Raw genomic sequence first — 13,488 nt, 5'->3', positions numbered from 1 at the left:
GTGTTGTGGGATTAAGGAGGGATATCGCACAAAGTGTCTTTCTCACATCTTTTTTTTTTTTTTTTTAAATATAATCACTAGCATTTTAGCACTTTTTGAATTATGTTGCGGATGTTGAGCACTGAAGCCAAGTACGAGAAATCGCAAAGGTAACAACGTTTCACTCGCTGTCAAATGACATTAACATGAAAGTTTTTAAGCAATACCTTATATCCAATTATTGTATCCTAGTGTTATGATTTACTTTTCGTTTTTTTTTTTTTTAAATTCAAGTGGTAAATTTCTTGTGCGATCATGTTGTGATTCATGTGTGATTATGTTCAGAAGCGTATTCACGGGGGGGGGGGGGTAGCGGGTGATTAGTGGGCTATATAGAACTGGGCGGCAAGTTCGTAGGGGCGGAAAATTAGAGGAATGTGTGGTCAAGAAAAATAGTAGAATGAAAGAAGGGTTATAAAGTTTCTTCGGTCTACAGGTGGTAGTATCTTAAATGCGCCGCTGCAGAGGGATCAGGTCAGTGAGTGACAAAACGAGTGACTTAGAGAGCAAGGGCCACTCTTTAACCAGGTCAGTGAGCAACCAAAAGACTAAGAGTTTGCAAGCGTGTGATTGACTGAAAGAATGAAGGAACAGGTCGGTGATTGGCCAAAAGAGCAAACTAGAGAGTAATCACGAGTGACCTGTAGAAAGCGAGCGTTAAAAGAATGAAATTCATGGTTGGTGAGCAGCCAAAAGAGTGGCCAAGAAAGTGTGCAAGCATGTGAATAGCTTAATGAGTAACTAGAGGCCACCAACTGCTGTTATGCCATTTCCATTGTCATCATCCACATTGGAGGCAGCTGTTACCAATAACACACTACAAATTGGGCCAACAAATTGTCCCTCAAAATAATATTTTAATAAAAGAGTGATTTATGGTGTGAAAATGTGAGAGATGAAAAAAGAGTGACTTGGAGATAGAGGCGTATTCAGAAGTAGCTGGGATTAATCGGGTTATAGTCTAGGGCAGCAAATTTGAAGAGTGAGGGGTCAAGAAAACTAGACTAGAATGGGGGAAGAGCGACAAAACTGCAAATGTGCCTCTGATCATGTGATTCATGTCCTCAAAGTTCTACATTGTCTTTATCTCTGACTGTTATGTGTTGACTTAATGTACTCGGAACAGCGCTGCAACTAGATGCTTAACTAGTTATGGCAAGCAAGCATCTTGGCACCTCCTTGTAGTGTAGGAGAGGTTGAAGGTGATGCGCAAATTTTTCATGGGCTTCTTTGTTGGGTAAATAAACCAAAAAAGTGAGAAAAAAATTTACCTCTGACAACAGGGTTGGAGTCATACCCCCCCCCTTCCCCACACACACACACAAAGAAGAGGACTGACAGGGTTTTTATCCCCAAATTTCTCACACAATAGATTTACTGGGGGATGGCTGCCCAAACATCTGAGTCTATAGGCTTGGCTCTAGGGTGTATCTTTCTTTTTTTTAAACTGGGCACAACTTCGATCTATTGCCATGGGTAATTTACTACCAAATCAGTTGTGCAAATGGGTAGTTCTCCAAGAATGACATGAGACTTGCACGGCCGTCTTAAGAGCATCATGGGCCCCCGGGCCAAGTGATTTTTCTGAGTCACTTACATGGCAAATTCTCGAAATTTTCAATGGGTTCTGATTTTTGTGAGGCCCCCGGGCCGTGCGTTTAGGCGGCACTGGAGACTTGGCTATATCATGGTGGATGACCCTATTCTATTCTAGATGGAGAAGCTAAATGTGTGAGAGCTTAGGTGCTGACGAGCAATTCTTGTTGCATAATCACTTTACCTGAGAGGAATGGAAGAATAGAATCATCTGTCACATACTTAAGTGTCATCTCATGGTTAGTCCTAACAGTCTGAGTGTGTATCTAATGTGTGTGAATGAATTTTTAGTGCTGCTATATATTTTTCAAACTAAGAGTGAAATGTAATGATTGAATATTTGTACCGTTGTAGGCCTGTTGCTTTGGTGAGACTTTTAAACAGGGAGATCAACTCGCATTCACACCTTGAAGTTAGGATACCCCAGAAAAGCAACTTCAGCCGACCACCAACTACTCTTTTGGTGGAATTTTAATCCTTTTAAAAATTTCCTGATTCACATTGTAACATAGGTGGAGATCGACTTGGAAGTCTGGTGGGGGGGGGGGGGGGGCAACGTCATTACTGCTGTAGGGGGGCACGATGATGACGATGTCAATTCATATATGCTTATATACGTTAGATCAGTCGAATCCACCTTTGACCTCAGCGTCTCCGCCGGTATCTCTGCCCATGCATTGTAACTGCTACATTGGAATTAAAAGCGTGTTAAGAACCCAAGATATTTTGGGTTGACCAAAATAAAGCAGATTAAGTTTGATGCGATATCTTGGGATCGTCACTGTAAGGGTTAACTTGAGTCCGTCACAGCACAGTGGCAAGATGTAGCTGAACTGAACGAACCGAGGCTCTGTTGCATTAACGATATAAGCTCTGTGCCCCAGAAAGATGTAGTCATACTGGGGAGAAAATACTCCAGCCACTAGTCCCACTAGATAAGCAAAGGAAACAAAAACAAAAAAAATACAAAATTAGCCCAACTAGGTGTTACAAGGGGTGCATACATAATAAAGCTTTGTGGGGATCACAGCAAAGAGTTTGTAGTGCTTTTGTGATAGTTTTGTGCCACCTGGCCAGGTCGCAAGGGTTATGTTGCGCTCCTAGTAGATCTTGGACTTGTTGTGTCACCTGGTTGGGCCACAAGGGTGTCATCCTGGACCACCTAGTATTGATTGTGGCTCTCGTATGCATTGCTGGGCTGCAAAATGTATTTCTTGTCCTGAGTTCCATGCTTGGCTGATTTGCTCATCATGTCAAATGAGTGCCCCTCTCTGTTACTCTTCTTCTTTGTTATCTTCTGCGTGCGAGTCCCTATCCTATTTTGTTTCTATATATGATTATTATTTTTTCTCATGGGGCTTTAATCGAGCATTGTCCTATAATATGATACTCACAGAGGCAGGATGTACTCTTAGGCTGGTCGCCCACTAGAAGCTACTACGAGCGATAATAAGTTATATCTATGCTCAAGACTCCCCCCAAAAAAACAATTTACAGAAAATTATGACGTATGTTGCGGAACAATCTCTGTAAGAATTTTAAGGAAAAAAGAACAGCACTTTCTAGACTGTAATAGTAATTCTAACTACAACTTCTTAACTGTACATGAACCTTGTACAGATTCCTCCTTGGAATTTCTAACGAATCGGCACATGCCGGAATGCGTTTTGAGTGAATGTGTGGCCTTAACATATCTGTTGTAGAATTGTGCTTGTTTCGTGTTCATGCTGGCATCTGTCTTCCATTTTCTGAAGTAAAGATGGAAATGCTTGAATTTTCATGTTATGCCAGTATAGTGTTGTAGGTCTGCCTGCTTTCTGTGTTGCATTGTTCTAGAACGAGTCAGTTGATTGAAAATGTTCTGCAGGAATTATCATTGCAGAACATTTTCAATCAGCCAAGGACTCTTTGCAGAACAATGCAAAACATTCTTCGTAGGGGTGCAAGACTACAAAATGTAACTTGTTATTGTTCATTGTAGCTTCCAGTTGACGGCCAATTTTGAGTCTTTTAGTCTTTCTCATGGCCGCTGTGTGTTATTATGGGCATTGTAATGGACTAGCATCCTGAAGATTTGGTTTGAACCCTATTGGGTGTGCATTGGTTGTTAGCTGAAGTCTGTTTTCTATTATTTTCCAACTTTATAATAATAACTTTGAGGTCTGAATACGAACTGGTCTCCCGTTTGTAAATTCTCTCAATCGGCAGAGAAAGGGCAGACCTTTAATGTATACTTGCTTAACACAAAAATGCAGACATCCCTCGAACATGAAACATTCATTGCATAACTCTGAAAATTTGTTAGGATTTGAGCCAAGCATGCACACACACATACACATTTTGGCATGCACAAAATCGTTATGAATTCTTCAGAGAAGTGTTTATGAGCTTCATGTAAGGTTAAGTAATAGTAGTATCATTTAATTAACATGAACCATGCATAACTCTGGCATCGTAAATATATTAGGGAAACAACATGCACCATACATACCCCCATATGCTGCCGCAGGGCTCTAGGGGGCCCTCCTTGGCCAAACTTCTTGCAGGCCCTGCTCTATAGTGGATTTAGTGTGTGAAAAACAAAAAAAAATGTTAGAAACATCTAGATGGCCCCACCCTTGTGAAGGCCACGACACATTTAAAACTTTTGGCATGCACTGATTTGTTAGAAGTTTCTCAGGAATGCAGGGTCGTAACTAAGAAATGCGCTGGACCAGAAAGGGTGCAAGTTTATTATTTTTCTGTTGAAAATACCAAGTAGGAGAATCGCCAAAATGTATACTGGCCCTAGGCGACAGAGTAAGTTTTCATTTCTCTAGTTGTGACCTTAGAGGAATATATCTTTATTATATAATATGTATATGCATCTTGGCAGTGGAGCGTGGTGATATGTCAAAGATGAAAAGAGCGAAAAATATAATGTGTGCTTAAGACAAATAATAAATTTGAGAATACAGGCATATGTTTTGGCATTCGTAGGATAGAAGTTTATTTGTAATGTATGTCTGAAACTCACACTTGACATTAATGTTAGCTGTTCAATTTAAAAGGTGCAAAGATGACCATTGAAGAAGAGAAGGAAAATGAAATGAGTTATGTTTGAAGTCTTTTACGCATTTCTATGGATGGGATTTTTCAAACACCTTTAGGTACCTGTTTTCTTTCTATCTTTCCCTCCTCTTTTCTCGATTTCCTTCATAATGCGATGGAAATATGGTGAAGCCTCTCTGAGTTTGCTATCGCTCAATATTAAGGCCAATTTTTTTTTCTAATCTAGAATATTTTCACATATCCTCCTTTCTCTATTAAGAAGCCACCTCTCTAAAGGGGCAAGTTTTCTAAGCTCTGAAGGGTGACCCTCTTAGAGAGGTTTTACTGTACTTTTGCATGCTATCCTTTCAAATATTTTATGCTAATGTGGGTAGTTTTTGTTTCTTAAGAAACGATAGAATACAACAGGGCTTGACAAATTAAAAAAAAAAAGAAGAAATTAAGCACCAGGTAAATTTCTAGAGAGAGAGAGCGCCAAACATTTTTCCCCCCCCCCCCCAAAAAAATTGTCCAATTGTTTTGAGGGTCCAGGACTAGAAACCTAAGCTGGTGGACATGCTGACATGAATTTGGAAAATTTTGTGCTATCCTCAATTTTCAATTTAGTTATAACATCGAAAATTTTAGATACCAATGCTAAGTTTTTAGTTGCCATGTAGTAATGTGGAGCTTGGGATTTGTCAAGCCCTGTAATACAGTAGGACTAAAAAACCTTTATTTCTAGTCTTAACTGCTACATGTTGGGCTGTTCTATACCAAAAAATCGCGATCCTCCAAACTGTTATTTGTTCTACCTCTTCTATTTTTTCAGTGCAATGGTGTTTGTGATGCAGGTAGCTTCCTACAGTAGAGTCTCGAAACTTTTTGAGGTTTCCGATGATCCGAGGTGCTGCGATTTTCAAAAAATACCGTTTCAAAACCTTCTAGTTTTTTCCCAAGCACAAGTTTTATTTGACTTTGTCCTATTTTTATAACGAATGTGAATAATTTCAGTTGGAAGAGGTCTCCAAACTGGGGTCTCGGTTCAACTCAGGCCCCCATATAGTAAATTTTTTTTGCAAAAAGAAATATAAGGTTTTTCTTAGCGCCTGAGCCCATGTCACCTTAAGAGTCTGTAGGTCTTGTCATTCGTGTAATGATTCAAGCCATTGAATTAACCGTTTTAGCGGCATGGACGAGATATTTCGCCTCGTTAGAAGTCTCTCATTTTATCATTGACAAGCCCAGATATTTTGCAAAGTTTATTTCTCAATGAAACGGTTTTCCCTAGATCTTCTACTTTGCACCTCCTGAAAATCGAGTAAAAAGCGCCCACTTTATTAAAAAAGGTATGGCATTTTGAAGGGGCTTATTGATTTTTGCTTTGCCGCTTAAAGGGCTAGGAGCAAAATACGTAGGAGTATTCACCTTCCCCTAGAAAGCCGTTTTCTATTATTTTTTGGATAACGTGAGTTTTCAGTAATCCGAGGTAGTCTCGGTCCCGTTTACCTCTCGGATTATCGAGACTCCACTGTACTGTTGCTCGCGGCCACGACTGAAGCATCTAAAAGGGAGTTGTGACCAATTTTCTGATTTTTTGGATGCTTTTGTGATCGACTTCATGGATGAATGCCTCCTCCACTAAAGTTGTATTACTCAGATTTGTTTGTGTGTGAGTTTCTGCATATTTCAAAGATTTCATAATTATAGTTGTTTTTCTACCGCAGATGCATACGCAGGGATGCCACCCTCAAGTGATCAGAAATTAAATAAAAGTATTGAATTTCTTCAATTTAAAATTATATTTTGAAAGGTTAATTCAGAATGTGGCAGAAAAGGATTCCTTGTAAACCCTTCCTCTCCGAACTACCAGTGAGTTCCGCGTACGCCCCTGTCAGGTCAGATCTCGCAATATCGTTCACCCGAGGACTAGCGGCGTACACAAGATCGATCTGGGGGGGGGGGGCAAACAATTTGTTCTGGAAAACTTGAGTTACCAACCCACAAAAGCATTTCAAATTGACGGAAATCGAAATGACAAAAAAATGTATTTCCTTTTGAAATTTAAATTTTTTAACGAAAATATGTAAAAAAAAATTAAATTTTTGATGGGGGGGGGGGGGGAGTCCTGGTATGCCTCTGCTGGGAATCGGATGAAAATTACTACACACTTCGTAAGTGAGGTTTCAAGCAACCTCAATTTGGTGATTATGTTGGCACGGGTTTTTAAAATATGACGTAATGATCGAGGAGATTGATGTCAAAATGAAAGAGAAGTTATACCGAGGTCTCACTGTAATGGGCATAGACTGTGCTGGCGATTTAAGAATGGTTGGACAGAGTTCCTAGCGAGTTGGAAATGAAAAACGTAGATTATTTGGCAAAAGTCGTAGGAAATTGGGGCCATAGCCAGAAACTTCTTTCCGAAGGGGTATAGCGGATGTTTCGATGATTTGCAACAACCAAAGCGACAGAACGACAGACTTGACCATCTATTCCATAAAAATCAGCCATTTTCTAACATTTGGGGAGGGGCGAATCCCCACCAGTCCCTCCTCGCTCGTTACGGCCTTGAGGGAAATATGTAAATATTGGACACTCACACGAAAATCGGGGGGGGGGGGGCGAAGGGTCTGTGAAGGGGGAAAACTCAAAACATTCGAAAGGTTAAGATTTTAAATTATAGTGGATCCCAATTATAAGGTTTTTCAAAAAAAAAAATCCGTTGTAAACGGGGAAAACGCTTGAAACGGAAAATCTCAATGAGTATTAAAGTTGGAACCACGAAAATAAGTGGTATTAAGCAGGGGAAAACGTTATAAGCGGAATCTACTGTATATTTCATTCTTCGGGAGGTTTGGTCAATAAAATTATCAAGCTGATTATGTTGGGAAACCCTTTTGGAGACAATGTTAATTAAATAATGTGTTGTGTTGTATTTCTCTGAGTGAGTGGATTTGGAGCGAGTTTGCACTGGCGTTAGTGCTAGGCATTCAGATTGTATTCAGAAGGAAAAATTCAAGCAAGTGAAAATACAACCATTTATGCTCTTTGTATCGTTCACTACCTATTGCGATACCTTATATGAAAGGTGAAAGATATTCTTGTTCTGCCGAAGCATACACACACATTTATTTGGCCTGGATGAACACAGTAATCAGCCAGCTTGGAGCTTCTCCGAGCTCATACAAATGTTCGGGAGTTTCTAAAAATGAAATGTGTCGTGAGCGGACACCTGTTAGGATTTAAATGAAAATTTAGAGACCGTTTGTTTTACCGTTCCAGGAATTGTCACATTCATCAGAGCTTCACATCTTCTGTCGTCGCTTTAGTGCTCGGAAGTTATATGTATGTTGCTATATTTTGATAAGAGTTTTAAAAAAAGGAAAGAAAAGCATTTCAGCTCTACTTCAGGTCTTCTCTATTTCCATTACACTTCTTACACGCCTGGTATTGTTTTTTTTTTGTTTTGAGACTATGAATGTGGTAAACAACTATATGAATGGTAAGCGACTGCGAATGCATGCATGCGTTCTTCCACTCCTTTTTTCTTCCTCTTTTTCTATTGTTTGATGCCATCAGAATTTGGGACGAATAATTCACGTTTGATTCAAGTCCTTTCGGGTTTTATTTTTTTACATCCATTTCTAGAATTATTCTTGCGATTTGGGGTCAACTTTCAATCTGTAGGCTCCCTTTGGTTTGTAATACCCGAGAAACAATTTTCAAATGCTCAGTAATAAACTGCGATTCTGGGATTTATATTCTGAGGATTCTTTGGAGATGTCATGCCCTAGTAAAGTCGTTCTCTCCCTTCTGTCTGAGCGATTTTAAGGTATTCCCACTCCCCAAATCTTTTATTTGTATTAAATACATTTCCCTTAAAATAAAGAAATAAACGGTTCTTTTTCTCATTGTTTCATTGATGTAATTTAGATGTTTATTAAACTAATTGTAATTTAGGGGTCTCAATTTTTTTTTTTGACGTAATGACTCCCAATGAACATCCAAAACCTGCACGCACCTTTCTCCAAGCTGCCGAAATTTCCAAGCTCCCTTTAAAGAATGTTTATCAGTGGTTCGCTCCTCCCTGTTTGAGAACCAATGTAGAATAAAACCAATTAGATATAAACTTATATCAGAGATGAGGTACGGGTTAAGGCAATTGGGATACCAAGCATACTCATCGTCCTCCATCTTAGCGTAGCAAAACCAGTTTTTTGTTCAAAGTGACGTCTGATGGTAGAAAAAAAAACCGTAGGGAACAGCGATTGGTTGTAGCTATAATACTGACGTCACACTTTGCACAAAGATGGCGGATAACTCAGCCTGGGTTTCCAGGAGCCCTGGTACAACCGTTTAATTATTTTTGTCGCTTTTTTTTATGCTGAGGTCAGAAATGGAAGAGCCATTCCCAACTTTTCATGCTTCAAGTACCTCTTGGAAAACGCGTAGGAGGCTTGCGTATCCCTAGAAATACTTAGTAGGCTTCAGCAGACACGTATTTGGGGGGGGGGGGGGCTAAGCAGACTGCATAAGTTCGTAGAGGCGAAAAATTACAGCAATTTTTGGTCAAGAATAGGCAAATCAACGGGAGAAGGGCGGCAAAATTCGAATAGCCGGCAGATTGCAAAACCATAAATTCGCCACTGTACTTCAGTTGTGGATCCGCGGGCGGGGATTGTCTCTCCCAAGAGCTGGATAAATGTGGGAAAAATTGTCTTCCCCGTAAAATACGGGACGATTCTCGAACCTACTCAAATCGCCCTGAATCCGCGCCTGGTGGGCTTTCATACCACAAGTACAGTAGTTGATGTGCTTTCTCGTAGAAATATGTAGGGAAGGTTGTTAGTGTTTTGCACCGCTTCACCACTCCTTTTTTCCACCATCGCTAATTATTTTTTTCGCTTACTCCTGACTTGCTCGTCATGCACCCCCCATGGGTTCACGTGCAAAAAGTTGGGAACCACTATACTAAAGTGTATTACTACATTATATTATTAATTATTTATAATAATTAAAAAAAAAGCTTAATATGCAGTTTTACACTTACGGTTTTTAAAAAAAAAAAAATCTAACTTTAACACCGTAGAATTCGACACAAATTCTGTTACATTTGTTTTTCAATTGGACGGCATTGAAAATGATCGGTTTGTGTGGAATTTTTATTGTCTTTCACGAAAATATTTTTTTCACCCATGTACACGGAATTTCGAAGCGTGAGCAGTCCCTGAAGGTAAGAGATGCAGTGTCCATTTCAACTGACCAATAAGTATTAAAATTTCATCGTGATCCCTCTATCAAGACACAATGAAACCCCGTTGCATCGATACTCGATATAACGATAAATCCCTCTACGATATTTTTTAAATCTTGTTTGGAATTGCCTCAGCGTAATGTTAATCTCCTCACGATACAACGATATCCTTTACTACGATAAATTCCTCTATGAAGATATTTTTGAGGGGATTTTGAAACTGCTGCAACGATGTTTTTTATATTTCGCTCGAAATATCTTTCGATATAGTTTTAAACTCGCCACAAATTTTTGTTCTTCCGAGGACGTCCAATAACATCTGTATTTGGTACTATCTGATCACCTACACTGTTGAAGTTTTCGGTATTTCTTGTGACACACCAAAGTGTATTGCAAAAAAACTCTTTTCAGAAACAATACACACACAAATTTAACTGAATTTTGTTTTTTATCAGCTGTCAATTAAAATTTTTTGCGGCGAATAAATACTCAAAAGCGTATTTTTTGGTGGTACTAACAACGCCGATTCGGAAAAGATGCAACAACATAAATTTGATGTCATTTGATGACATTGTTGCCTCTCGAGATACAACGATAATCCCTCTACTGCGATATTTTTTTTCTGTCCGCGGAATATCGTTATATCGAGGCTTTAGTGTATTCGATATTGTAAACGGCAGGTATCCTTTCCTTTATTGGATCGAGATCTAGGGCGAAGCCTGTCTGGGAACGGGGGAAATAAGAAATTTTTTTTTTCATAATGAATGATAAAAATTGATCGAAATCCCGCCATATTATGTAACGAGATGTTCTCGGTTATTTGGCGTTTCATTTTTTAATTCTCATGTGGACTAACCAGCTGATATGATTGGGCCGCTTTTTTATATACGGTGGAGAAAGGGAAGAAGAAACACAACACACAGAACAAACAGGTTTTTCCTCCCGCTTGTTCTTCTCTTGGTGTTGTTACTACCCGTACATGCCTGATAGCAAAGCTAACGCAAGACAACGAGCGAGAGAGAGAGAGGAATGCAATGCCAACAACTGACCAAACTCTCCTTCCTCTAATGCTGAACGTGTTTCTCCGAGTATTTGCGTGAGAAGAAAAAAAGTGTATCCCACCACACCAAAGGAAAAAAATATTGTAGATTTCTGTGCCTTTTTTCGGATACCGTGTAGTAGTGTTTGTGTGTGTCTGTGCTGGATAGCGTTATTTGTCTCGCCTGTTTCGAGTTTTGTTTCCCGTGGAATGTGTCATTAAGATTTCGCTCCATCAGACTTTCATTTTGTGATCTGTCCTCGTTTGTTTTCGTAATTGGCAATAACCAGTTGCGCTGACTGTGATGGGTAACCAACATTCGGAACTTAGGGAGAGGCCCACGCGTTCCAAGAAGATGGGTAAGGCCATATTTACCCCCTCCTCCTGTTCGCCATAAAAAACTTGTTTGATTTTTTTTTTCTTAACAAATTGTTTTGATTGAATCGCTGATAAAAAAAAATGATGCATTGTGAAAATGGCTTTATATGCTACTTGATTTTGGATTTTACTCATTTTTAAAAGCAGTGTATTCTTGTGCTGTATTGTCACGATGGTTTCAAGTTTCCTAAAAACTACTTTAAAGTTTGTTTTACTCTAGTGATGTCGAGACGAGTTGGTATCTTGGCATTTCATCGCCAGTGAGATTAAATTACCATCTTTCAAATTCTATGGTAATTTCTCTCGTCCAATTTTTTTTTTTTCAATAGAGACTACGTATGATGACCTGAAACAGGTTCTTATTATAAAACATTTTTCCCAAACCAGGCAGACCATGATTTTGAAGCTGCACGCACGACTTTTTTGATGTTAAAAAAAGCTTGAAAATTCTGAGTAGAAGCTCGTAACATGTATGTATCTCTTCAGAACTTACTCCTGTCATAAAATACAGGATTTGTTATTCGGGTACTCCATTTAGTGCTGTAGTTATTGAGAAGTTTTGCTGCGGAATTTCTATGTGATATTACGTTTTCGAAGCATCCCTTAATTTTTTTTTTTATAGTTCATGCTTTCTTTCCTGTAGTACAAGGCATCAGTTAAATCGTGCGGGTTTGTAACAGCCAGTGGATATTTGTTACCTATATGAGCAATAATAGTCGGATTTGTGTTATGTCTTACGCACAAGTTTTGTTCTGTCCCATTGCTTTTTCATATGACAAAATGGTCTAAAATAACTGTTCGATTAGTCTGGTTGGAATGTATCGTGAATTATGTGCATTTTGTTTTTCCTCGAATGATCATTTTTTCGCGGTCAGTAGTTCCCATCCAATTTATGTTGGTGGTTTTCCTTATAGAGTAACGAGATTTAGAGGTTAACCTGCTATATTTATCACCTGGTTATGTACATTAGAGAGTGAACAGTGTCGGCATCATGTAAGAGATGGTGTCAGCGAAGAGCCACGTGTTAAATCGTAAATAGACCCTTCTTCCTTGATATGACACGCGAAAATCCTAACTTTTAACTTTCTAGGCCTCCCTGAGGGCTAGCTGTCACCTAGAAAATCTCGATCTGCTCTGTAGATTTCAAGATTTTTTAGATTTTCCTCGTGTATAGAAAATAATTATTGCTGTAATATATAATCGTGTTATAATAAGAGGAGGCAATTTTCTCCAGCACACTCGTCAATCTACCATGTATTGAAAACTAACATAAAAACTTGATTTGGACTTCATTTTGTAGAAAGTTTTTTTGGTGACTGAGTGGTGTCACTTGGTCTATCAGCGAGGGTACGGAAGACAACCTGCGTTATGTCATTGATCAACACACACCCTTCTCTCCTGCGGCAGTGTCCCAGAAGGGCGATATTTTCAACACCCCCCCCCCTCCTAATATCTACAGCTGTAGATGGCGTTGATATTTCTCCTTGGAGGGCAATGAAGCAGACCTTGGGGGAGGGGCTTCCGGTAGAGCAATGAATACAACACGGGATCTCATGGATACAAGGCAGCAACTAGGGAGGTGCCGGACTGGCGGGGGCGCAAATTTCACTATTCAACCTCCTTCAACGTTATTGGGGGCGCTAAAATGCGTGCTGGCCCTGGCTGACCAAGCATCTAGTTACGGCCCTGCATGGATAGACTTAACGTGGGGGGGGGGGGTGGACGATGGGAAAAAATGATTAGAAAAGGGGTTAGTGAGCCGTAAGTTTGGGAGACTAGTGTAGATAATTTTCTCAATTTTATATAATTTCCTTTCAATTAGGTTGTCTTGAAACACATTCTACTCACTCCGGCGGTCTTGACAAAATTAAAATTGAAAAGATACATCATATATCAAAGATGAATTGTGAAAAGATCTCATAAAAATGGTGCGTAAAAACAATCAAATTTGTATCGTGTTTTCAAACAAATAAGTTTTATTAAATTAAGGAATAACAGTGGTCGGTTTTTTGGATATGTGGGGATATTGATAGATGGGCGGTAGGCAGCTAGAGCATTTATAAAAGATGGGGAAATAAATGAATTGGGTGGTGATAAAGCTGATGTTTTGGGCGGAGTTTGCGATTTTTTTCCTCTTTCCCCAAGATGC

General features: G+C 39.4%; 1 protein-coding gene across 3 annotated transcripts in view; it reads left to right on the top strand.

Annotated features, from left to right (window-relative positions):
- Nucleotides 1-13,488, top strand: part of LOC149090305 (protein numb-like) — a 33,014-nt gene continuing 19,526 nt past the window's right edge. The window contains exons 1-2 of one of the 3 annotated variants that reach the window (XM_089233961.1): nt 1-149; nt 4,686-4,784. In XM_089233961.1, the coding sequence (XP_089090087.1) occupies nt 4,757-4,784 (28 nt within the window). In that variant the 5' untranslated portion in view covers nt 1-149; nt 4,686-4,756. Of the gene's footprint in view, nt 150-4,685; nt 4,785-10,834; nt 11,321-13,488 lie in introns of those variants that run through there. The other 2 variants (XM_089233962.1, XM_089233960.1) reach the window with 2 other exon arrangements.

This window comes from Pholcus phalangioides, unplaced genomic scaffold, assembly GCF_987345545.1.
Source record: "Pholcus phalangioides strain wild (caught in Gottingen) unplaced genomic scaffold, Ppha-v1.0 ptg000001l_1, whole genome shotgun sequence".
NCBI lineage: Eukaryota > Metazoa > Arthropoda > Arachnida > Araneae > Pholcidae > Pholcus > Pholcus phalangioides.
This window is presented reverse-complemented; position numbering and strand designations above follow the sequence as displayed.